This window comes from Alternaria triticimaculans (genome assembly GCF_023758025.1).
Source record: "Alternaria triticimaculans strain BMP 0046 chromosome Unknown scaffold_4, whole genome shotgun sequence".
Taxonomy (NCBI): Eukaryota; Fungi; Ascomycota; class Dothideomycetes; order Pleosporales; family Pleosporaceae; genus Alternaria; species Alternaria triticimaculans.
The window spans coordinates 1,982,045-2,003,122 of record NW_026055961.1 but is presented as its reverse complement, the minus strand read 5'-3'; the positions used below and the strand labels follow the sequence as shown (position 1 = coordinate 2,003,122).

The window sequence follows — 21,078 nt, the reverse complement described above, 5'->3', positions numbered from 1 at the left end:
TGGATTTGACGGCGCTGGCAAGACCTACCTGGTTGGGAAAGTTGAATGACGTAATGGTGTTGAGGGACTTCCCATCGTGCACGGCAACTTTCTCGATTCTACAACTCTATCCTTTTCGCTGCATCATGCATGTACGCCTATCAATTTCTCATGCAAAGTGCCTACAAGACATGCCAAATCCGATGATTACTGAGGCTCGCCCTGGTCCTCCCAGACGCGTGATTCCTCCCGTTAGGATTCTCGCATGCCGCGTGCATATTGCCACGGCCACCCCTCCACATAGCCCTGGAGATCAACGCGCATTCGCCTCGACTTTCGTTCACCTTCTTGTAATGCTGGTAGCTAAGCAACTAAGTGCGTTCCGTAAGCAGCTTTTTTGATTACTTCGCAGCTGTCCATGTGGGTGATTGTCCTCGTTCGGCGAATGCGCTGTATACGTTCACACGCGCCGAGCGTAGGCATCCACCACGGCGCCAGCACGACAGGCTTCCCCACCATCGCAACTGCAGCCATGAACACATACCAGACGCATGCGTCCCATGCGCTTGTATATCGCATGCGAGCATGGTGTGAGCTCCGCTGGGTACCCCTCACGAAAGGCAGCCGATATGGAGCCAATCTACGCTGGGCGTGGAAGCGCTTTGTTAAGCACCTGGGCAACATAAATACTGTTGGTGCCTTGTTCTATCTCCATCTCTCAATCTTAATCCTGAGGTCCTATTCACTACGAGGTCTACTGGCAAGCCGTGCGCACAATGGCGATCTTTGATACAGCAGCCCTCGCCGCAAAGGCTGTGAACGCCGGTCTTGCTACGTTTGTGATTCTCTTTACAGCAATTTTGGGTCGCATATTCTACATGCAGAAGCTGCATCCTCTTTCAAAGTTCCCGGGACCGTGGTATGCGACTTCGTTCTCCGTCGTGGGTGCCATAATCTCTGTGTTGCACAGAGAGCCTCAGTTCTTTATGTACCTGGTAGAGAAGTACGGAAGTAGGCGACCCTCTCATCTTCCTGTGCGACTGCAGCTTCTGACATTGACGCAGCGGACCGCCCAATACGCATATCCCCCACGATGTTGCTCTTTCCCAAGCCGTCCGCCCTCAAAGACATCTATCGGGACCCACAGTGCAACACTAGGGCTGGCATGTACGACAGTGGAGCCTTGGGACCTCCGCATCTGGTTTCCACGATAGATGGTGAAAAGCACCGTGTCTTGCGCAAGGCTCTATCGAACGCACCATGGTCCATCGGCCCGCTGAAGAACGCATGGGAGCCTCGCTTCGATAGCCACGTTTCCCTGCTCGTTGAGAAGCTGAGAGAACATGCTGAGGCCAAGCGCACCATCTGTCTTTCTGATAAGGTCGCCGAATTTGCAGCCGACATCCTCAGCATAATCTCGTTCACGCAGCCCTTCGGCAGTGTTGAGAACCAGCGCGATGAGAAATACTTGTTGACCAATTGGCGCAAAGGTTTGACATTTTTCGGCTTCTCGGGAAGGTTTCGATTCTTGCGGGAGCGAATCCTGCGACTGCCTGTTCTAGGGGTCTGGCTGTTACCGACTACCTCTAATGACTACGGGATGGGCTGGTTGATGGGCGAGGCAGACCGCCAGGTCACCGTGCGAGAGCAGCAAAACAAAGAGAAGCCATATGATGGAAGGCCGGACTTCCTACAGCAGTAAGCATATTCAATGTTCCTTTAGGCATTGTCTTCGTACTTATTGCATCCAGCTGTCTCGACGCCCGTTTTTCAGATGGCTCACCACTGACCCCGACGCAAAAGCGTGCCCATGTTACGCTTCTTTACCAAGCTGGAGCAGACACAACTGGCACAGCAATGGGTTGCATTCTCCGACTCATATTGTCAGACCCGTCTACTCTCGCACGTGTTCGCGCAGAGCTCGATGCAGCAGATTCAGCAGGCCTTCTATCAACTCCAATCCGTTATGATGAAACCCTCCAGCATCTGCCGTTCTTCATTGCATGCATCAAGGAGGGGCTTCGCCTTTTCCCACCGGCCCCCAATCTGTTCCCTAGGGTGACACCAAAGGGTGGCAAAGTCGTTGATGGACACTATGTGCCTGGCGGAATGGATGTCACTAGCCAGGCGTACGTTGTGCAGCGAGACAAGGGCTTCTACGGGAAGGATGCTGAAGATTTCAAGCCTGAGAGATGGATGCAAGGTGAGAAGAGAAACTTCGAGCTGGAAGCAGCTCAGTTCACGTTCGGGATTGGACCGAGGATGTGTCTGGGCAAAGATGTCGCAAAGTTGGAGATGTACAAGCTATTGCCGGAGGTAAGTTTTTCCTGAAATAGATCTCGCGATGTTTCTTGCTAACTTGAAAGATTATTCGTCGGTTCGACATCCAGATCAACAAATCCGGCAGATATGTCGTCGACGGCGGTGTGGCGTACAACGTCGACTTTCTGGTTGAATTGGCAGTTAGGTAATAAGTATAGTAAACCCCGGGTATATTCACGATGATGTTCAGGTACATCTCGCATGTCCACGACTCTACCGTGAGGAGTACCGAACATGTGCCGAGCGGGTAAAGAGGCTAAAGGGCCATGCTCGAAGAATCCCTTCCCCCGCACACTTAGCAGATACCAAGCCCATCGACCCTGCTTGATATAAACGATCTTTAATTTCTCCGATATGTCTTACATGGTGCACATGCGCTCTACACCGGGTACATTCTTGAGCCAGATCTGCCCAGTATGACCGACACTATGGAAGCTAGCTGTACGGGTGTAGTACTCTAAGAGACACATGTCAAGACGGGTATTTGCATCGTACTTTGAGATCATCAGATAGAAAACCGGGTTGGCGTCGTATAACATCCGGGTCACAGATGAGATATATAGAGCCACCCAAGTCTTCACCATGAAAGTCACGGCCAATACCCAAGATGCATTTCTCTACCCTCAGCACCGTTCTGGCTTTGGCCAGCATCGCCACATGCACGCCTCTCGACCCTCGCCAGCAGACAGCTACAGCGCTTGATGCGGCCATGAAAGCGCGAGGCCGTTCCTACATCGGCACTTCTCTAACCATCCGCAATGACAACACCGAGCAGAACATCATCCGCAGTGCGGAATTCGGTTCTATTACGCCTGAGAATGCTATGAAGTGGGACGCCACAGAGCCCAATCGGGGCCAGTTCAACTGGGGACAGGCAGATGCTGTTGCGAACTTTGCGACCCAGAACAATAAGCAGGTAAGATATCCATCATAGCACTGCAGGTCAACTCTGGCAGTAATTAGAGCTGACGGGTACAATAGATGCGCTGCCATACATTAGTCTGGTACAGTCAGTTGCCAGGCTGGGTGAACCAAATCAACAACAACGCCACCCTAATGGGCGTAATGGAGAACCACATCAAGCAAGTCATGGGAAGATACAAGGGGAAATGTACCCACTGGGACGTCGTCAACGAAGGTACAAACACTACGTGAGAGCAAGAGACATGAACCCAGCTGACGTACTACCAATAGCACTCAACGAAGACGGCACAAACAGAGACAACGTCTTCCTCCGCGTAATCGGCGAACAATACCTCCCCATCGCCTTCCGCATGGCCGCTGCCGCCGACCCAACCACCAAACTCTACTACAACGACTACAATCTCGAATACGGCTCGGCCAAGCACCAAGGTGCCCTCCGCATCGTCAAGCTCGTGCAATCCTGGGGCGTCAAGATCGACGGCGTGGGTCTGCAGGGCCATGTGGTGTCTGAGCCTACAGGCACCCAGAGCGACATTACGCCCAGCACAGCAGTGTTGACAAAGGTGCTTCAGGATTACGCTGATCTTGGTGTTGATGTTGCGTACACCGAGTTGGACGTACGATCTCGCACGCCGAGTAACTCGCAGAAGTTGACGGATGCGGCGGCGGCTTGGGCGAGGATTGCTCAGAGTTGTATTAACGTGCAACGCTGTGTCGGCATGACCATCTGGGTAAGTTTCAGCTGTTTCACCTTTTCATCTACCATGGCTTGTGTATGTGTGCTGACTTGTCGTGATCAGGGTGTTGCGGATAAGTATTCCTGGGTTCCTGGCACCTTCAACGGTGAGGGATCTGCATTGCTCTGGACGGACAACTTCCAGAAGAAGCCTGCTTACACAGCTTTCTTGGATGTGTTGAACGGAAAGAACACAACGCAGACGTAAGCGTCCTTTGTTACTGAAATTGAGCAGCAAGGTATCGAGAATTTACCTGCCAAAGAGAAGGAGTGGGTTGCACGCCTGTATACTTTCAGTTCCCAAGTCCTCTCCTACTGAATACAATTCCGTTCGATTTCAACGTGCCTTCTCCATCCTCATCTCTATCTTCTCTTACTGTCTGGTATCTGCTCTCTCCACCTCCGTCTACGCCTTCTTTCCCACCAAACGATCAAAGTGCTCGAAGCAGAATTTTCCTCCGACAAAACACGTCGCTACCCACTTCAACCACGCTGCGCTTAAGAAACCAACACCATGCTCTTTCAATCTCTTCATGAACATGAGTGTCTCGACTGCATGTGCGCCATAGAGGAAGTAGAACAACCCAGTCTGAATCCATCGTCCAGCTGTAGCAACGTTTTCCGGAAGCGGTGAGTTGAGGTTATCGGGATGAAGTATGGTGGGGGTAGGAGCAGCGGCAAGGGCCATTACGATGCCGCAGATGATGATGGGCTTAAGGTGTGGGCTCGAAGGCGGCGTGTATGTGTTGCGAAGATTTTTTGGCGCCATAGTTGGTGATGTTGTTTTTGGCGTTTGGTAGCTGAAAATCTGCTGGGTCGTCCCTCTGGATGCTACTGGACTGTGTGAGCTTCCATGCACAGATTGCAGGTACCCAGTGATGAAGCTTCTCGAGGGAGAAACATACCAGCGAGGAAACCACGAACGACGGGGATTCGTGTTTAGTATCCTGCACAGGCCTGCGTACCGTTATTTCTCAACTTCGGAGACGTTAACGAAACACTCGACAACAGACAAATAAGTTGTTCTTCGTTCGTCCATCAAAATGTGACGCGTTGCTGCACGATTTCCACCTGCTGCCGAGGTACTTTGAACCGCCAAGCCTCCCCATTTGCATCCTCGATTGACAACGACAGTCGCACCCAACGAGTCAGCGCCGTCGCGGACAACCTCGAGGTCAATGACCTACCACCTGCATAACCCTTACGGCATCTATAAGCCCAAAACACCAAAATCACGCGTCTCCTCCCGACTCCAACCAACCCACCCGCTCAAAGTGGGGCCATTTACCGCATACGGCAGTCTGACATAGCAAACCGTGGATTACTGGAACGGCTGCAAACGTATACTTAGCCTTGCGATTATGCAGCAACATGCGATCACATGAAGCGCTAAAGACCCTTTTTTGGGGGGAGGGGGGCGACGGCGCGGCGTTGGTAAAGTAGTGGGTTGTTGCTAGGAATCGGGGGCCGTTCATGCAGCCGTGTGGCACGGGCGGGTGTTGAGGGGGAACTTTGGAAGCAGGAAGGGGGAGATTATCGTAGACTGCGATGTGAGGAATACGACTTGTTAGGCTAGGCGTTGGGTTTGAGGGAGTCGGTTGTGTATGTCGATTAATGATGCTGACTTGAGTGCAAGTGTTTAGAGAGATGTGGAGCGAAGCACCGGTTGTGTTGAGAGTTTGGTACGAGTATGCACCAACGCTTGATGCGGAGCCGCAGAACGCCTTTCTACAACACAACCACCAAATACTTCTACTTAAGAAAGCTGCTATGAAACCATCCTACCCCTCTTAACTTCGACTAAACCTTCCCAAACTTGCTCCATCGCAGCAGACACGGCAATGCACAACCCTCCTCCCACCGACCCATGCACCCCTACCCCTCGGGCATGATCCCGTGCCGCTTCCCTCACAAGATCTCACCCGTCATCCGCATTCCACCAACCCAACCCACACACCACACTACATCCCCCTAATTAACCCATTTCCACTCCTTCAATACAGCACCCTACAGGGAACAACCCACCAACCCATTCACCACACGACTCGCCAAACAACCGGAGGTAAGTATACCGGTGTGACAATCCACTCTTTCCACACAAGGAACCCAGTTCGCAGCCAATGATCGTGCGCTGCGCGTGCGCATCCCGTGCAGTAGAGCGAGTGTCGCGCTTTTCGCTTTTTCTCGCCTTTTTGCGCTGTGCAGTGTGAGCATGGATCAAGGTGGTTGTGTTGCAGTGATCGATGAGAGTTGGGGAAGTTGCTGCATGGGGAAATGGCGGGTGGGTTGTGGTGCGTGTTGTTGTCTTGGGTGTGGGATGGGGTGGTGAGGTGGGTTGTAGTGGGCTGCGAAGAGAGGGATGATTCTCTCTCTCATTCGTGCTTTGACCTGTTCATTGACATTATAGTGGCAGCAGGGCATAATCGTGCAAACGTTGGACATGTGGTTTTTCCTAATATTACATGTTTCTACCTTCCTTCGTAGAAAGTATGGCCGTAACCTCGTTTTCCTTTTTCAACACCAAGCCATCACGTCTTGTCTATCTCACGCAGTCTCTGATTAGACAGCGTTCACTTCGGCCTTCATGACATTGTCGTCAATCGGTTTTGTAGTTTCCAGAACTGGTGTAGTGACCGCTGAATCGTTTCGCTGGATGTGGGGTATAGAACCGATGGTCGGGGTTGTTGTTGAAACGGGACTCGCAACAGGACTGAGGTTGCTGAGCGTGCAGTTCAGACGTAACACCCGGTACGAACTTGATTCGTTTGAGAAGCGGAAAGAGGGAAATTCTGTAGCGTCGAAGAAGGGTCGCATTTTGCAAAGAACGGCTTTGGAGGTTTGTTCAAGAGACGGAGTTTGAAGGGCTGTGGAATGTTGTACTGGAGCATCACTAGAAGCCTATAGAGCTCTCTATATAGTTTGCATTTCTCGTCTGGCCCCTCGGAGATGGCGCAGGCTCGATCGAATGGACTTTAAATGAACGGACGAGCGCGCTTGAAGAACAATACTAAGACATTTTGGTGGCGTTTGAGGAAGGGATGAGCGTTGTAAGCGATATTGGGAGCGATGAGAGTAGAGTCGGCCGATATGAAGATGCAAGATCAGATATCGAAAAGCAGACAAGGTAAAGAAGATGAGCGGGCCATGTGAGATTTGAGTAAAAGACTTGGACCCGGATTCCTGAAGTGGAGCACTGTGCCACTTCGTGTAAGCAGGGCATCAGCCTATCAGTACCCAATATCACACGTCGTAACATCCTCGACAAAATGCTTCTCGCGATAGCTCCTCGTCCACCAAAGATACCACGGTACAACATTCATCTTGATCTTGTGACCCAACCTAGAATGACGATGTACGAAGTCAGTGTATGTCTCACACGCATTTCGTACATGGGAGATCTTACCAAGGCGTATCCTGCACCGTCTTGACCACACTCTGACTCTCATCGAACGCAGTGTCGATACGAGCACGTCTCAGAGTCTCGTACGCATCAAACGCTTCTTTGACCGGCACACCCTCATCGCGTTTACTCTCCATCCACCTGGCCAAGCAGCGCGAGAACAACACACCATCTTCAAACACGATACCCGTTGACTCGCCTTGCGGAGGCATAGCATGAGCAGAGTCTCCAATCAGCATAACGCGGTCGGTAGCCCATTTGCCTCCCTTGGAGAGCGTAAACACAGGCCAGAGATACAGACCCTCTGCGTCTTCAATCCAATGCGCAATCTGCGGGTTCGCAGCACCAGAATACCGCTCCAGCATTTCGTCCCGCGTCTTCTGCGCATCGGCGCCTGCTGCCTTCCAGCCGTTTCGGTCGGCGATCTCGGGGACTTGCATCAGTGCGCCTACGTAGATGCTTTCGCGGGCTTGGTCGTGGAAAGACGTCAACATCATGCCGCGACGGCCAAAGTTCATGCCGCTGACGTCAAAGTGCGTGGGCTCGTAGTCTTTGCTGTCTTCGGACATCTTTCGTCGGGGGGCAAAGCCAAAGGCGTTGCAGATTCCGCTGTACATTGCTTTGCGCTCGGGCTCGACGTGCTTGAGACGGGTGACGCTGTGGATGCCGTCGCATCCGATTAGTATGTCTGCGGTTGCGCTTCCGCCGTCTTCAAAGTCGATGGTGACGCTGGTGTCGCTTTCGTTGATCTTGGTCGTTTTCTTGCCGCAGATGAGCTTGATGTTGGGCTGCTTCTCGATGGCGGCGAGTACTCCCTTGAGTGCTTCTCCTCTTGTGATTCGCAAGGCAGTAAATGGAGGGTCGCCCAATCCCTTTCCGTCTGGTCCTTTAAATGAGCTCTCTGCTATCTTGACGTTGGTGTAGAGGTCGAAGACTTCGACTGCGAGACACTCGGCGCCATATCCTTTGGCGCGGATCTCATCGAGAGCTCCTAGATGTGACAGGAGACGCAGAGCGTTGGGTGTGAGGTTTACGGCACCGCCGATTGTCGCAGGCTCAGGTCGGATCTCGAATATGGTGATGTTTGGTGGTGATGAAACAGGCGCGAACTTTGTGAGGGAGAGGGCAGTTGTTAGGCCAGCTATGCCACCACCTAAGATGATAATGTCCATCGGCTTTGGAGAGGCCATGGTGGGATGTCTGCGAGTATTGCTTTTCAGGGTCGTAACAACAGCTCTTGATAGACACTAGGCCTGTCTTTGAATGACTTGTGTACTCGTCAACGGTGAGATGTCGAAGAGTGAACTTGAATTTCAAATACAGAAAGCTGTACATATACACTTTACCCCAGAATGCTTGCCACACATCGGATGGGAACCCCTTGTTCGTGTACCCGTGGAGGCCTGACCTAGCGCGGACTGTGCACGTAGGTGGTACTCCGGCGTGTTGAGTTCTCGGTAAAACGTTGGGGAACCGATCAACTAACATCATCAGTCTAGCAAGCCCGAACGGCCCGCCAACGTTGACTTATGCGCATGCCTGGTTGCGATATATGCAGGGCTCCTGTTATCAGTAGAAAAGGATGTCAGGTACAGGCAAATCCTGGGTAACAGAATGTTGGTATTTCGCTACAGATCCAAATTCCAAACGCCGGTCCATCATGCCTACTAACTTACAGGATATACATTGTGCGCTAACAAGTTCTCTATCCACTGAAATGCCTCTACTGCTTCTTCTGCGCGTTGGGGCCCATCTCCTTGCTAAAGGCGAAGTATGAAACCTCGAGACTGGTGAGGGCTCGGATGCCGACCAGAAGGATGAGGAACAGCGGGATAATGGCAGCGAATCCCATGAAGATGCCGGGTGTGAAGTACTGGTACTTCTCGAACAGGCCGCCCTCCGTCGAGTTTGCCCGCTTGGCATGCGAAGAGAGATCGCGCTTCAGCTCCATCTGCACGGACTCTGGGAAGGAGGTCTCCATCTCGTAGGTGTGGTGCTCGAGCGACTCCTTGGCTTGCGCGTCGGTGGGAGGGGTGGTGATGTAGATGAAGGTGTAGTCCTGGGACTTGGCCGAGTTGACAATCAGGTTGTCGAACTTGGTGTCTGTACTGGTCAGCCCGGGTAAAGTATGCTGAGTATGTACTGCCTACCGTCGCGTTGAAGTTGCTCGATGCGGAACGCCTGCGAGCCTGGGCGCACTGGGTTGGTTGTTCGACCGAAGAATCCACCATCCTGCCCACACTTGGACACCAGATGGTCGGCGAGGGCTCCCGCATCGACAGTGCCAACAACGTCGGGAATCGCCACAGTCGACTTGACTTCGGAGTGCTGGCCAGACATGTACTGGCTCAGTTGTGGCATGGCGCGTCCGTCTGCGTAGTCGGCGGCGGAAACGCCATCCTGCTCGATGATGATGTACGACTTGGTAGGGCAGTGCTCGAGGGCCTTGAGGACGTCGACGGTGACTTCGGATGACTCAGCGATGGCGGCGTCGTTGTTGGGGATTAGGAGGCTGCAGCTGTTAGCTAGGACGTCAGGATGCGCGGCGTGCGGTGACGGAGGCGTACTCGGCCGTGGAGAAGAGGAAGAAGGGCGACGTGTTGCGGAAGGCGAGGGCCGAGGGCAGCGCTGCCAGAGCGAGGGCGCCGACGAGTGACTTGACCATGATGGGGGCGAGGGTGGGTGCGTGGGTGGTCGGCGGGCGATGGTGTTGTTCGCGCTGTGAAGCTCCAACGCGGCGACGATGGGCGCCCGGAACCTGCCGTAGCCTCGATTGGCCGGACCCTGGGTATGACGCGCCCATGGAATTTCCGATGCGAGCGACAGCTCCCACATCAGCAATCAATTCACGCGCTCCTCCAAAGCCCGACGTGTCGGCGCCCGGCTGCTCCGTCGCATGAGTCGACCTTGACTCATCACTGCGCCTGCATAATCTGCAACTGCCTTTCTTAGTGTCCTTTCACGCACCTTCCCCAGTATAAGGCTCGCCACTGCAAACTCCCACCACAGCAACAAAGCGACCGCCCTCTCTTTACCAGTTCAGCAGGCCACACATTTACTAGAGCCTGCAGCAATAATCTTTCCTTTCCACCCTCGGCGGTTCAACGCTTACACACCATCGTTTGGCCAGCGCTCGAAACTGCCTCAATCCAATCGACAACATGTCGGCTCCTGCACTTGCACCTCAACCACCTGCCGCAGGCCCATCCGATGCCTCGAGAGGCGCACGAGGACGGCGGCGACCACGAGGCCGAAATACAAACGCGAACACGGCCGCACAGTCAGAGCAAGCAGAGCAAACACAGGCGCAAGCAGCACAGCAGCCACAGAGGGGCGGCGGGCGCGGTGGTAGAGGACGAGGGCGAGGAGGCCAGGCCGACAGTGGACGGCCGTCGCAACCCAATGCGGCTGCCCTCGAATTTGTGCCCTCATCCGTGCAACAAGCAGCGCATCGAGGTGGAAGAGGCGGACGTGGCGGTGCGCGAGGTGGCCGGGCAAGAGGCGGCGCAGAGCGGTTTCCACAGCGCATGGCTGCTGGTGGCCGTCAATTCGGTGGACAGTTGACTGTAGAAGACGATGCGGCTTCTGCCATCTCAGAAGCTCCGCCAGGACTACAAGCAGATGCGCCAGCCTTCCAGCCCGGCCAACCCATCGCCCCTCGCAAATCACGACCGCCGCGCCAGAAGCAGCCGCAAGCACCCAAATCCACCGCGCCCGACATCGCCACCAGGACACACGAGGATATCGATAATGGTCACTACGAATGTGCCATTTGCACTGAAGACGTCACAAGGCGTTCACGGGGGGTATGGTCGTGCAGAACATGCTGGACTGTGTTCCATCTGGGCTGCATTAAGAAGTGGTCAACAAACGAGGGTTCGGCTGCAGCGCGACAGCAGACTCAAGATGGGGAGACGCCTCCTCCGAGGCAGTGGCGCTGCCCCGGCTGCAACCTACCAAAGGACACTCTACCCAAGAACTTCCACTGTTGGTGCGAGAAGGAGCTGGATCCGCGCTCAACACCCGGTCTACCACCATTCTCGTGTGGTCAGACTTGCTCACGACCCCGACTTCTCCCCAAGCCCTGTCCACACCCTTGCGGCTCGACGTGTCATGCCGGCCCCTGTCCTCCGTGTGGCTTGATGGGTCCCACGCAACACTGCTTCTGTGGGAAGAGGTCTGTTACTCGCCGCTGTATTGATACCGATTATGAGAACGGCTGGAGCTGCGGCGATGTCTGTGGAGGATTGATGTCTTGTGGTGAGCACAGATGCGATCGACCTTGTCACGACGGTCCTTGCGGTGCCTGCGAGGTACGAGTGCCGGCACGTTGCTATTGCGGACAGATACAAAAAGACATTCTATGTCATGACCGGGCAGAAGAGAAGCAGAGCAGCCAGTCCCATGTCGCCACAGACGGTGCTGCCACAGTAGAGACCTGGATAGGATCCTTCCAGTGCCCTAATCAGTGCGGACGCTCATTCGATTGCGGGAAGCACATTTGTGAGATGGCATGCCATTCACAGGATACGCAAGCGCCTCATTGTCCGCGATCTCCAGACCGAGTCAACCGCTGTCCTTGTGGCAAAACCGCTTTGAGAGACATGTCTGGCAACCCACGCACGACCTGCGAAGATCCGATCCCCAATTGCGACAAACCTTGTGGTCAAACACTCGCATGTGGTCACCAGTGCGAGCAGCTCTGTCATCAAGGCGAATGTCGGCCTTGCTTGTTGACGGTTGACATATCATGTAGGTGTGGACGCACATCATCCAGGACCATCTGCCACCAAGGCATGGACGAGCCTCCCCAGTGCAGGCGCATCTGCAAAGTCTCGTTGAACTGCGGGCGTCACGAGTGCGGCGAGCACTGCTGCGCTGGAGAGAAGAAAGCTGCGGAACGTCAGTCGAACCGCCGTAAAGGAAGGCCTTTGAACTCGGCTCCCCGTCAGGCTCACGAGAACTTTGAAGCCGAGCACATATGCACGCGGAGCTGTGGTCGACAATTGAAGTGCGGCAACCCCGAACATCGCTGCCAGGAACTTTGTCATAAGGGTCCGTGTGGCACCTGTCGCGATGCCATTTTCGATGAGCTTAGCTGTCACTGTGGACGGACTGTGCTACAACCACCATTACCATGCGGTACAAAACCTCCACCGTGTCGCTTCAAGTGCGAGCGACCTAAGGACTGCGGTCATCCCCAACTGGACCACAGTTGCCACCTGGATGACCAGCCATGTCCGAAGTGCGCTTTCCTTACCGCCAAGCCCTGTCTATGTGGCAAGAGTGTTCTCAAAAACCAGCCATGTTGGCTGACCGAGGTACGCTGTGGCCAAGTCTGCGGACGTACGCTCAAGTGTGGCACACACAAGTGTCAGAAGCAATGCCATCGACCCGGAGAGTGCGAAGAGCCATGTACCCAGGCATGTGGCAAAGAGCTTAGCACCTGTGGTCATCCGTGTTTGGCACCCTGTCACTTCCCTCAACCCTGCAAAGAAGAGAAACCGTGTCCCCACAAGATCTTTGTTACTTGCGAGTGCCAGAGAATTAAGCAAGAGGCCAAATGCAATGCTTCGCGCAACGGAGATGGCAACCAGAAGAAGGTGCTCAAGTGCGACGAAGAGTGCGCAAGGTTAGAGCGTAATCGTGTTCTAGCACTTGCACTCAACGTTGATCCGGAGCACCAGAATGACCACATTCCATACTCAGACGCCACGCTGAACATGTACCAGCAAAATTCTACCTGGGCAGCGACTCAGGAGAAGCAGCTTAGACTTTTCGCTGCCGACCCAGATGAGAAGCGTCTTCGATTCAAGCCAATGCCCCGTAGTCAGCGCGCCTTCATCCACCACCTGGCTGAAGACTTTGGCATGGACTCAGAGAGCATGGATCCGGAACCACATCGACATGTGGCCATCTTCAAGACCCCCAAGTTCGTCATGGCCCCAATGCGGACACTTGCAGACTGCGCCAGAACTCGTCAAGTCCAACAACGTCTTGCGCCAGCGCCAGCACCAGCAGTGTCTTCCACTGCCACATTACGCCCTAAGCCCAGCAATACCAATGGCGACCCCTATAACGCGTTCCTCATCCTGAACCCTCGCTTTGCGCTCACTATCGAAGAGCTCAACCCCATCATCAAGAATGTACTCGCAACGACATCGTTCCGATGCGAGCTAGAGGTTACCTTCCTTCCCAGCGAAGCCGTAGCATTGAAGCCACCTCTAGCAGCTCGGCTCAGCATTCCAGAACGCGAAATGCAGACCATGCTCGAATCGATCCAAGCACCGCTAACCAAAGCTCTCACCACGCAAAACATCGGCAAAAGCATGCAGCTTGCGCGTCTCGACTCCTCACTCAACATCCTGCGCAAAGAGTCTGATGTAGGTCCCGGTTCAGGCTGGAGCGAAGTGGCAGCCTCGAAGGGTGTTCCAAACCGCCAGCTCCCAAAGACAACTTCCTTCGGGAACAAGGGCGGGTTTGCGGTGCTCAGCTTGAGTAGCAAGAAGAAGAAACAGAAGGAGGTACCTGTTGAGGTTGCAGAGAGCTGGGAGGAGGCCGAGGAGGAGGAGGAGCAGAAGGAGAAGGTTAGTGGGGCTAACAGCGCTGTCATGAGCGAGGATGAAGGTGCGTCCAAGGATGTGCCTGAGGCTTCGGGCAGTACGCCGGCTAGCGACGAGAATCATGTCGCGCCGAAAGATGATGCTGAGCTCGCCACTAAGCCACTACCGGGACGTTGGTCGGATCTGGATGACGAGTAGACTAGCATTTGCGTGTGTAAAACGTAGATAGACGAAAGACTATACCAGTACCAAACAGCTTTCTCACAGTCAATGGTCTACAGCAACTGTGAAGATAGAAGAAGACGAGCCACTTTGTTTTTTCTTTGTCCAAACTGTTCGCAGCTCTATAGGGTATGTGAGTCACGATATCAAAACTCTTTTGTTGAATCGTCATAACAACCAACAAACCAACCAGTCAAAAACGCCTAACATATGCAGCCCACAACTCCATCTCCCAAGAGCTTCCCAGTAGCCACTTCGGCAAAGCGCGCAAACCTAGAAGTTATTCTGCTCCCTCTGCTGCCTCTCCGCCTCACCCTCGCTAACAATCCTCTTACCCAGCCACTCCGTCTGAAAGCTCTCATTCAGCTTCGACAGGTCCTGGATGACCAGCCGGCAAGTCGCCATGACAGCTTCCTTGGGTGTGATAGACCCGTCGGTTTGGACGCGCAGTTCAAACGTGGCGAAGAGCGGGTGGGGCACTTTGTAGGCGGCGAACATGACGGCGGGGTTCTTGAGGAGCCGCTGCGCGAGGAGGTTGCCGAGCGTGTGGTCTTCTTTGTTGAAGGTGAAGACGGCCGTGTTGGGGACGCCTGTGCGAGGATTGTTAGTTGGTGGGTGGAAGGGATGGTGTGGGGTGCTACATACGTGTCTCGGCCTTTTCCTCGACTTTCTGCTGGCCTTCGTCTAGCAGGAAGAGCTCGAATCTGTTCTCGTAGTCGTGGTCAGCTTTGTGCGTTACATGCCGGTTGTCTTTCGAGCTGTCGCGCAGTGCACAGTTTGGATTTTCCTCTATCAGTTGGCCGATCTTCGAGGAGAAGGATGTGCTTGGGTTATCGCTCATTGGTTGGGGGTATCGAGCGTCTCGTTCGTTGGGGCGTTGGCGTGGTATAGTCGTGACTTTCGTTGTGTCGCACGCTCTTGCCATCGGGGGTGTATATATGCGGCGCAGCGTGCTCTCGTAGTCACGCGGTAGTGTCGTGCGCCCATATGAATGTGCGTCATTTCGTTGTTTTCACGCGCTCGTGGTGGAAGCAGCGAACGCGCTGTGTAGGTTCGTCGTCACCGTGGTGTTGAACTGACATCGTCGACTGTGGACTGCGCGTACAGAGATACTGTGTTGAAGAGGATGAACTGCAAAAGATGAAGCATACCTGTCTGGCGCGTTCATTTTGCCGGGTCTTTCTCCTCTCTATGCCTATCTACTCTTGTCCGTATGTCCGTATGTCCGTATGTATGAATACGCCTATTGCGATCGCAAGTGAGGAAGGTGCGCGACGGCTGTAGCAGTGGAGAAACCCAAAAACCAACAAAAGAAGCAGCGCACGGTTGGTTCGAGTCGGAGGAGCTGTGGCAAGATTGCGATGGCGTGTGGTGGCCGCTGGGGAAGATTGCGGAGGTGAGGTTGACTTCCGCGCTCGACGTTCTTTGTGCCTTCACCCACCGCCTTCAGCTGCCTCGCGGAGCTTAGTCAACATGTGGTCCGGGCCCACATCAGCTTCCTCATCGCTATATTGCAGGTCGATGGCCGAGCAACGACCTTCAACAACTCAGCTTCACCCGTTTATGCAGACTTAAAAGACCTGGAACATACCAATCGCAGGTACTCCGGCTTAGCTACACAGTCCACAAGTCGCCTCAGTACACGGCAAGGGACGCGATTGAAAGATGTTTGTATCTCGATGTTATGCTCGAGTTGCATGATATTCAGACAGCTACATATTGCTTCGGAGGCCCATCACCAAGACATGATGGGTGTCGCTGGCAAAAGCGACACAAAGAGTTTTCCCCTAATACAAACCACTGCCTTGAGCGACTGCGTGAGCGCCATTCAACGCCACAAACACCATGCTTCTCATGGGTACGCCCACACATCGCAAAAAAAAAACCAGACTTTCCCACGCTAGAAGAACAACGCTAAGCAGGAACATTAAAATTATATACAAGCCAAGGGTGACGGGGCCTCGCAGAGGCGCTCTCTTTGCCAATCAGATTCCTTAAGACCGGTTAATCTGTGCTTGCTGCATACCGGGACTTTGTTGCATCTGTGGATTCTGAGGCGTGGCGCTCCGACTAGGTGGTCGGGCGTTCAATCCAGGACTGCCAGCCTGCTGTCTTGCCATCAGCCGTTGTTGTTGGACCAATTGGGCCTGATAATTCTGTACCGCGTTTGTTTGAGGAGCGTTGGCCATGCTACCGTTCTGCTGGAAATACTGATTATTCGCCATTTGTGGAGAAGGAGATATGCCAGGCGATCCAGCTGCTGCGCTCATTGCCTGCTGACTCAATGATGCCTGCGTACGTTGTTTAGCCAGGTAACGGTTGAGGTGGTCGGAGGCCTGTTTCGAAACTTGTTCTGGTGTCCATTCCGGATGTTGTCCCTTGATCTGGTTCTGGAAAGCTAGGAGCTGAGGCATGTGCCCACTCGATAGGGGGCGGGACGGTGTTTGCATGTTACCATTGCCCTGGCTCATTCGTGGGGATCCAGCGGTGTTTGCCATCCCATTCATGGAGTTGTTCATGTTCCCGTTCATTCCACCGTTCTGATTGGAAACGGGTGTCATCATGTTCGCATTAGGAATACCGTTCATTCCCATCCCTTGGGTAAGATTGCTAGCCATGTTGATCTGTTGCTGTTGGAGTTGGAACTGGTGTTGTTGCGTAGCGTTAAATTGGCCTCTTTGCATGGCCATGCGCATCTGGTCCGGCGGTCCCATACGCTGGGTGTTCTGCATGTTGCCTTGCATTTGTGCTTGGGGAACGCCCGGTGTGCCCATCGACATGCCAGACATGTTGCCGTTAGCAAAGTTAGCTTGCATTCCCTGTTGAGATTGGTGTGCGCGGGCCGCCATTGCCGGGCCATTCTGCCCCTGTTGCAGAGACGCATTAGCCATTTGCGGAGGAACATTGTTTGTGCCCCCGGGTGTCCCGTTACGTTGCATCTGGTTCACACCATTCGCCATTCCTGGTTGCACCTGTATTTGGGCCTGCTGCCGCGCCATCATTTGTTGCTGTTTTCCGTCAGTGGTGTACTCATCGTGTAGGGACATGATTCTTACCCTAGCCATCATCTCCTGCGCAATGTGCCTTTGCTTCATTTTCTCTTCGCGTTCCCACTTCATACGACTAAACTCTTGTGGCGTTAGGGTTGTCTGTTTGGGTGGCGCAGGCTCATGTGCTTTTCGAAGCGCAGCGGCTTTCTGAGACTCCGCTTGCTTGTGGGCAGCAGACTCGCGCTTTCTCGCCAGCTTACGCATGCCATCGATGATAGCGAGATGTCTGTTTTCTCGCCTTCTTTCTACTCGTATTGGCGTAGTCGTGGGTCTTCTGCGCGGTTGACCTGGGGTCTGGCCTTGTTGCTGTTGCTGCTGCTGTTGAGCCTGGAACTGAGCGAAAACGGTCTTGTTGGCTTGCTCCAGTCGGCTTTGGTAGGTGCGGAAGTACTGTGTCTTGGACATCTCCGCCGGAAGACCTTCAAGCTGCACCCAGCGTTCAAAGCATTCCCATGGCGTTCGTCGACCGGATCCGGACACGAACATCGAAGGTAACGAAAGCTGCTGAGAGACCAGGGACCAGTTGAATGTATACTCTTTCACCAACGCCCGTAGCTTTTGGTCTTCTTCCCACAGCCACTGAGAGGGCGTGCGGTTTTCGAAGAAGGCAATAGTGGGCATGTTGAACTCTGTAGGTGGTCTGAATTGATGGGCAGCCTGAAGTCGGTCGCGAACATGCTTGTTCTCCGCGTTGAATAAGGCGACATTGGTCATTTCCGGCGGTAAGTCGTTGCGACAGAATAGGCGTCGACCTGGTGTGGATGGCATTGAATGTTCGGCTGACGTACCAGATCGACTAGGCGGCGAAGACGGCTCGTCTTCAGAGTCATAGTCATACCTGCTACGCTTCTTGGGTGGCCCTCGTATTTGCGAGACCAGCTTTCCAGTGACGAACTTGGAAACGGGAAGGATGGGTGGCTCTGAGAGAGAGAACGGGTTGGTGTCGCTGGAGCCCTCGAACATCGGGTCGTAAAGAGGCAGTTCCCGGAACATAGTATCACTGGCAGGTGTGCGGTCGATCTTCATGACCACGTCGTTGAAGCCTAGTGAGAATAGACCTGTAGGGGGGCTGGCGTTGACGGGAGTAAGTACATCGTCCTCATCACCGTATGACTCACTCTCCGTCTCGTGCGTACTCGAGTGGACAAGCTCTGGCGTAGGAGCATCATTCATCTCCTCGTCGTTGCTCGCACGCCTAGCCGACTTTGGAATGCGTGCATTGACCCGTAGCGTTGATCGTTCTTCAGGTGTACTGGCCACGTACTCGGCACACCATTCCGCAAAAGTAGCGGCAAGTGCTTTCTTCCATTTCCTCTCTTCCTTGAAGTCTGTGTGCATCCACTTCATGTCGAGAAGCACTTGATCCTGGTGGGTAAATGGACGCTCAGGTTCGACGGCTTTCTGAAGTTGCCTCAAGGACCATCGGTTGGCATTCTGCAACTGGTACACTCTCTTCAAAATCTTGTAGTCTTGATGTTCACGAATCATCGCAAGCGTACCAGCCGTCGACACCGTCTTCCTTGCAGATGCTACAAGTTCCTGCAGAGGTACAGACCTAGGCGGGTGGTGAGCCTGGTACTTGAAAAGACCCTCTAGATAATCTCGGCTCGAATCCTCCGAAGCACCTTGGAGCGACGCATAATCTTCGTTGTACGATTGCAGGGCTTTCGATGCCCGTGTCGGTGTCTTCTTGGCGAATACGACGGTTGAGACTTCTTGCGATTTATTGCGAGATGTTCTTGGTCTTGGAGGACTTGTAGATGCCGAATGGTTACTTGAGCGGGGGGTTGGTATGGCTTTCGGTCCTGCCTTCTCGGCTATAATTTCAGAGACAGATTTCTGTCGTATTGCCCCAGAGGCGACGCGGGTAGTCATACGCCCAGGACGGGATGTTGGATGTTGGGGCGAGGTCGTTGTTTGTGCATCCAGGGATGGTACGTCGCGCATTTCAATATCGATGTCAGCGGGAGGTGTGGGATGGTCGGCGGTAGGAGAGGCCTGTTGGTGGTCGATGGCTTGGTCGGCATTGTCGCGGTCCATGGTCGACGGCTCCGCGGCAACGGTCGTTGGAGTTGGTAAAGAGTCAATTGCAACATCGTGAACAGTCTTTGTTCCGATCGAGTCTTCTTCTTCTGTTTTTGCCGCACGGTAACCGCCGTCCACACCCTCAGTCAACGAATGTACGTCCCCGGAGGGCTGGGACTCGCTCAGACGGCTCTTCCCATCGCGCGCCAACCGTATTGCCTGCTCGTCTTCGATCTGTTGCTCGATGTCTGGTGTAGGGGAGTCATCTTCTCTTGCTCGGGCGTTCTCTCTTGCCTCTTTCATTCGTTTGTGCAGAGCACGCTCGTGGTCATCCTTGACTTGCTGCGCGGCGGGGTCGAGGACATCGTCGTTTGGCAACGGGACGTTGTTGCGCTCCCTGTAAGTCTCCGAATCAGGACTGGTATCGGGCGAATGGTGTTGCGCGTGCGGTGTTGCTTGGGAGTAGGGCCCGACGGTCGATGACGGGGAAGAAACGTCGACGGGCGCATTCGTGGGTGGGATGGTAAGCCGTTCCTCTTCTCTTCGCTCCTTCTCGGCAGCTTTGTCCAATTTTCGCTCCGTCTCCTGCAGTCTGGCCTCTTGAACTTCTTTTGGTGGTAGATGAACGACCTGTGGTGGCTTCGGTTTGGCGTCCGTGGTGGCACTCGACGAAGATCCGTCAGGGAGCGTAGCAGCGTTCGTGTCGTCGGCCGTCGGGGATGCAACAGCACTTGGGTCGACCGTAGTTTTGTCGCTAGGGGAACGTTCTTGATTGCCTGGAGCCTGGACAGCAAGGGTCGCGTCGGGTTGGGCATTGTTTGCTACCTCATTCTCTGTAGTGGGCGATGCAGCATGTGAGGTAGCCTTTACGCGGGGGACAACGTGGATAACGTCGCTTTGTAATGACGATTCGACTGAAGGTAAGGTTTGCGTCGCAACGGACGGCGAAGCTGAGGCGGCACGAAGTTGCTCTTCGAGGCTTGGGGTGCCGACGACGGGGGATGGCGACGGCTTGGTGAAGGTCTTGGTTGGATTCTGGAAGGGTAGGGTAGCAGGGAGTGGTGGCTGATGGTCAGTAACGGCCACTGGGAAGGGCAGCGTTGCATCGTTGAAGCGTCGACCTCTAGAGACGCGACCGTGTTAGCAGAGTGGAACGACGACAACGTGAACATTGGCGACGAGTAGGTGCATGGTACTAGGGACAGGAGGGATCTTACTGTGAGATGTCGTTTTGGTCGAGAAAACGACGTTCCTCTTCGTCAGGTTCGCCATAGACGAAGTCGTCTGCTACGGGCTGGTGGCCGTTCAGAGCGGCATTGCAGCAGCCCGTGACCTTCCAGAGTGCCCGGAGATGGCGCTCCAACGTCGCGGATGTGAATCTGGGGACATTGAATTAGCACCACCACAACACGCAAATAAACTAAAACGAGCGATTTTTCCTTGTCGCATCGATGCATTTAGTCGATTCCATCGGCCAAATTGCAAACGCGATGGATAGTCGTGGACTTTGACTTACGCGGCTTCATTTGTCTTCTCCTGGCGTAAGGTTTCCCGTAAACTGTCGAGGGACATATGAAGACCGACGAACGGTGGCCGACATCCGTTATCCACGAGTGCCGCCGTTGTGATGAATTATCGGGGTTGGTGGTCGCGTTGGTTGATGGAAATGTGTTTTGCGATATGCTGGACTGATGGGCGGGACTGCGAGAACGTGAGGGAAGGGCTGCTCACGCCGCATTGCAGGGATGGCCGTGATAAGCCCTGCCTAGCCTGGTTCATTGGGCCAACCTTGGGACACTAGCTGCGCCTTACTCCACCCGGCCTAGCCCTGCCGTCTGCATCAAAAACTTCTGGATC

The 21,078-nt window shown here is 54.1% G+C and overlaps 7 protein-coding genes across 7 annotated transcripts; 3 read left to right on the top strand and 4 right to left on the bottom strand.

Moving 5' to 3' along the window:
- Window positions 1–1,072: 1,072 nt before the first annotated feature.
- Window positions 1,073–2,450, top strand: J4E78_004248 (uncharacterized protein; the record flags this gene model as incomplete). Its single annotated transcript, XM_049364877.1, has 3 exons — window positions 1,073–1,677; window positions 1,731–2,295; window positions 2,346–2,450. The coding sequence occupies 3 exons, from the start codon at window positions 1,073–1,075 to the stop codon at window positions 2,448–2,450; spliced, it is 1,275 nt and encodes a 424-aa protein (XP_049223955.1).
- Window positions 2,451–2,908: 458 nt separating this feature from the next.
- Window positions 2,909–4,169, top strand: XYL1_2 (NAD(P)H-dependent D-xylose reductase (XR); the record flags this gene model as incomplete). The annotated part of the gene is made up of 4 exons (XM_049364876.1): window positions 2,909–3,217; window positions 3,283–3,439; window positions 3,496–3,956; window positions 4,026–4,169. 4 exons carry the CDS (start codon window positions 2,909–2,911, stop codon window positions 4,167–4,169), a joined length of 1,071 nt encoding a protein of 356 aa, XP_049223954.1.
- A 3,191-nt stretch (window positions 4,170–7,360) lies between these two features.
- J4E78_004246 (uncharacterized protein) lies at window positions 7,361–8,551 on the bottom strand (the record flags this gene model as incomplete). The annotated part of the gene is made up of 1 exon (XM_049364875.1): window positions 7,361–8,551. The coding sequence occupies one exon, from the start codon at window positions 8,549–8,551 to the stop codon at window positions 7,361–7,363; it is 1,191 nt and encodes a 396-aa protein (XP_049223953.1).
- Window positions 8,552–9,084: 533 nt separating this feature from the next.
- On the bottom strand, window positions 9,085–10,026 carry J4E78_004245 (uncharacterized protein; the record flags this gene model as incomplete). Its single annotated transcript, XM_049364874.1, has 3 exons — window positions 9,085–9,464; window positions 9,512–9,873; window positions 9,929–10,026. The coding sequence occupies 3 exons, from the start codon at window positions 10,024–10,026 to the stop codon at window positions 9,085–9,087; spliced, it is 840 nt and encodes a 279-aa protein (XP_049223952.1).
- A 496-nt stretch (window positions 10,027–10,522) lies between these two features.
- On the top strand, window positions 10,523–14,122 carry J4E78_004244 (uncharacterized protein; the record flags this gene model as incomplete). The annotated part of the gene is made up of 1 exon (XM_049364873.1): window positions 10,523–14,122. The coding sequence occupies one exon, from the start codon at window positions 10,523–10,525 to the stop codon at window positions 14,120–14,122; it is 3,600 nt and encodes a 1,199-aa protein (XP_049223951.1).
- Window positions 14,123–14,419: 297 nt separating this feature from the next.
- Window positions 14,420–14,987, bottom strand: J4E78_004243 (uncharacterized protein; the record flags this gene model as incomplete). Its single annotated transcript, XM_049364872.1, has 2 exons — window positions 14,420–14,736; window positions 14,792–14,987. 2 exons carry the CDS (start codon window positions 14,985–14,987, stop codon window positions 14,420–14,422), a joined length of 513 nt encoding a protein of 170 aa, XP_049223950.1.
- Window positions 14,988–16,140: 1,153 nt separating this feature from the next.
- J4E78_004242 (uncharacterized protein) lies at window positions 16,141–20,793 on the bottom strand (the record flags this gene model as incomplete). Its single annotated transcript, XM_049364871.1, has 4 exons — window positions 16,141–17,154; window positions 17,203–20,344; window positions 20,439–20,600; window positions 20,738–20,793. The coding sequence occupies 4 exons, from the start codon at window positions 20,791–20,793 to the stop codon at window positions 16,141–16,143; spliced, it is 4,374 nt and encodes a 1,457-aa protein (XP_049223949.1).
- Between the last annotated feature and the right edge of the window lie 285 nt (window positions 20,794–21,078).